Source organism: Pyxicephalus adspersus, chromosome 2 (genome assembly GCF_032062135.1).
Source record: "Pyxicephalus adspersus chromosome 2, UCB_Pads_2.0, whole genome shotgun sequence".
Taxonomy (NCBI): Eukaryota; Metazoa; Chordata; class Amphibia; order Anura; family Pyxicephalidae; genus Pyxicephalus; species Pyxicephalus adspersus.
The window spans coordinates 860,904-863,853 of record NC_092859.1 but is presented as its reverse complement, the minus strand read 5'-3'; the positions used below and the strand labels follow the sequence as shown (position 1 = coordinate 863,853).

Genomic DNA, 2,950 nt, shown 5'->3' with positions numbered 1-2,950 from the left:
TGGTATGCAGGGGGAGGTTTGGTAGTAGAAGGTAGTTATGACAATGGTGTTTATAAGGGATGGGCTAGAAGGTCCGAGCTCCCCGGGTCATGGTTTAGTGTACCAACGGAGACTCTCCCTAGTGGCAGACCATACATGTAAGTTATAACCTGATCGTACTACAGCTCTAATAATATCCGTTCCAATATCCCCCTTTCTCTTTTCTAATAATATTCATACACAACAATTAAGTAACATGACATAGGCACCCAACTCGGTGTCGCCGTGCTTTCACCTGTCTCGGGTCAACAATCAATAAGACCTAGCGGAGGAAGTGGTGCATCTTACACCTTGTTGACAAAACCTTCAATGACCCTGGTCCGTACATTTACCACCTGGACACTTGTGTCATACAAACACATTATCTTATACTTCTACGCAATAGAGGAGAGAAAGAGAAGAAGTAGATGGACAAAATGAGACCATGTGACTTAAACAACATCTGCTATATTCACAAAGACTGAGGCAGACAACAGCAAAAGTGAATATGACCATAAGAAAAACTGGGATGTGTTTAAAAAATGCACTATACTGATTCTTCCCTAAAGAATCCCTAATAGACGTGCATACAGGTCTACATGTGAGGACTTATACAATTAGTCCTATAACGATGCCTATCCTCTCTAAGGATAGGTATTCTAACCTTTCATAAATTTCCCCTAATGGATTCAAGATAAAAGCCCAAAACCTAACAGAAATTATTCGGAAAGAAGTAAGAAAGTTCCCAACCCAATAGGGAGGAATTCCCGTACTTACTGAAGTCTGTGTGCTCTATCCCGGACGAGCCCCCAGCTGAAATGTTCTTGGCTCTATTTTTCTCTCATCTCAATCCATCCCAGTGTCTCTCATTGCATCAGTGGGGTCACATAAGATGTGTTCTGGTCCCTTGTTGTGGACTCTCAGGTGTTTATCACACAGGTAAACCTCACACAGCAGACAGGATATAACAGCAGGTACAGGACAGCATTCAGGACAGGAATAATCTCCAGACCCCTCCTGTGTATCCAGCACACGGGCAATACAGACCCGGCAGACGTTGTGTCCACATTTCAGGGTTAAAGGATCTGTATAAATGTTCAGACAGATAGAACATTTCAGCTCAGCTCTCAGATAAGCAGACGCCATCGCTGATAGAAGAAGGGAGAAATGAAAGTGAAATTCTGTGACTCCGGAATAGAATGGGGCTGGGTGTGTCACATTGTACTATACAGGTTGAGATCTGTACTATGTGACACTGAGATCTCAGCACAGAAGAGGAAGCTTTGTTCAGTGAAGGAAAACATAAATCCCAATATTAGATTTTCAGAAATGGACAGATGGGAAAGGAGAAGCAATGGAATGCAGACAGTGGTCTTATCCTCCTCACACTATACACTGCACACATATACCACACCTCTCATACCCCCCATGACATGCAATTTGATGGCATTCTTCAGATGTTGCAGCCACAAAAAGATTTTCATTCTTCTATACACAGAACAGGAGGTGAAAGGAAATTTTCCATTGCAAAGATTTCCTCTAATAAACAGAAGATGAAGTCCCCAGCACTCCAATGTACAGGATTCTTCCTTTATTGTGAAAGCGATGTCACAATGTGTTTGGAAAGCCAAGGTTTTGGGGGTTGCACAGGGTCCCTTCCTCAAGTCAACAAAAGGTGAAGCCTTCAAAACAGTTATAAACTTGAGGAAATCACTCTCAGAACCGGTACACCCCCCCCCCCCTCATTTTCCCCGTAGTCCCGTTCATCCAGACACGATCACCCAGATGTGGCAATCAGTAAATGTGCAAAACAGAATATAAATGCATCTGTTAAAAGTGAATCAGCACACCTACGATTACATAAATATAAATAACGTCACAGAAGGCCTATATGTATAAATAATGACATAGATTCCCTTGTTGATCTTGGAATATTTATCTGCATAAATATGGATGTTATATCCCCTATCAATGCATATAGATATTCAATAAAACTTTAGCACACAGGGAAAAAAGGAATATAGATTTAATACTTCTTTAACTTCCTTTCCTTTCTTAACCCATTTAACTTTTATTGTCAAGGTGCATTGAATCTATATTTTTAACCAAAATTTAAATGTCTGCCACCATAAAACAAAGTTCCGGGGAAAGAATTACCTTCCCTTTATATGGTCCTTTCCTAAAGGCAGTTTCTCTAAAAGACTAGTGATTTGTATGTTAATGAATCACTTAACAATGTGCAAGTCAGGCCCAAAAGGGAAAAAGAAAATGAAAGAATACAGCTACCAAAAAAAAAAATGTTGAATTGTTTTCCACCCTGACTGCAATTATACAATTGGAGGCTTCTCCTTACAACACACCAAAAATTAAAATGAAATAAAATTTTAATGTTAAAATAATATTAATTGGTAATAATACACAGTATTTATATAATACCAACATATTATACAGTGCTGTGCATTAGGTAGCACTGTACATAAAATAGACCAAAAGCCAAGTACTGTGTGTTTTAGGGTCCTCTAGATTTGACCTGTCCGGGTCACACAGAGATTCCATTGTTGATCTGTTTTTTTTTTCTTAATTTTTCTTAATTTCAAAACTTCCAAATTCATTAATAACACTTTACTTTCTGTTGGAGGTTCCAAACAACTTGGTCGCTTATTCCTGACCCTCTACAATTCATAGTTTCCCTGTACTCTCTTTTAAAAGCTCTGAACTCTTCTAAGAAACTATGTAGTTGATTTTCCAGTTGGTCATTCTCAGCCTGTAAAGAATTGTTTTGTCTTTGTATTTTTGAGAGAGACCCCTGGCCTATGCTTATGAGGATGGGTCCCCCAAGGTGGGGAATACACCTCAGTATCACGTCTGTATGTTTTATATGGACTTTGGTTTATCCTCTTTTCAGTACCAAGGGACAAACAAAATCTGGCAA

General features: G+C 39.4%; 1 protein-coding gene across 1 annotated transcript in view; it reads right to left on the bottom strand.

Annotated features, from left to right (window-relative positions):
- Positions 1 to 1,213, bottom strand: part of LOC140324871 (E3 ubiquitin-protein ligase TRIM11-like) — an 18,894-nt gene extending 17,681 nt beyond the window's left edge. Inside the window, exon 1 of the mRNA XM_072402994.1 lies at positions 997 to 1,213. Coding sequence (XP_072259095.1) covers positions 997 to 1,164 — 168 coding nt within the window. The 5' untranslated portion in view covers positions 1,165 to 1,213. The remainder of the gene's footprint in view (positions 1 to 996) is intronic.
- Positions 1,214 to 2,950: the final 1,737 nt, after the last annotated feature.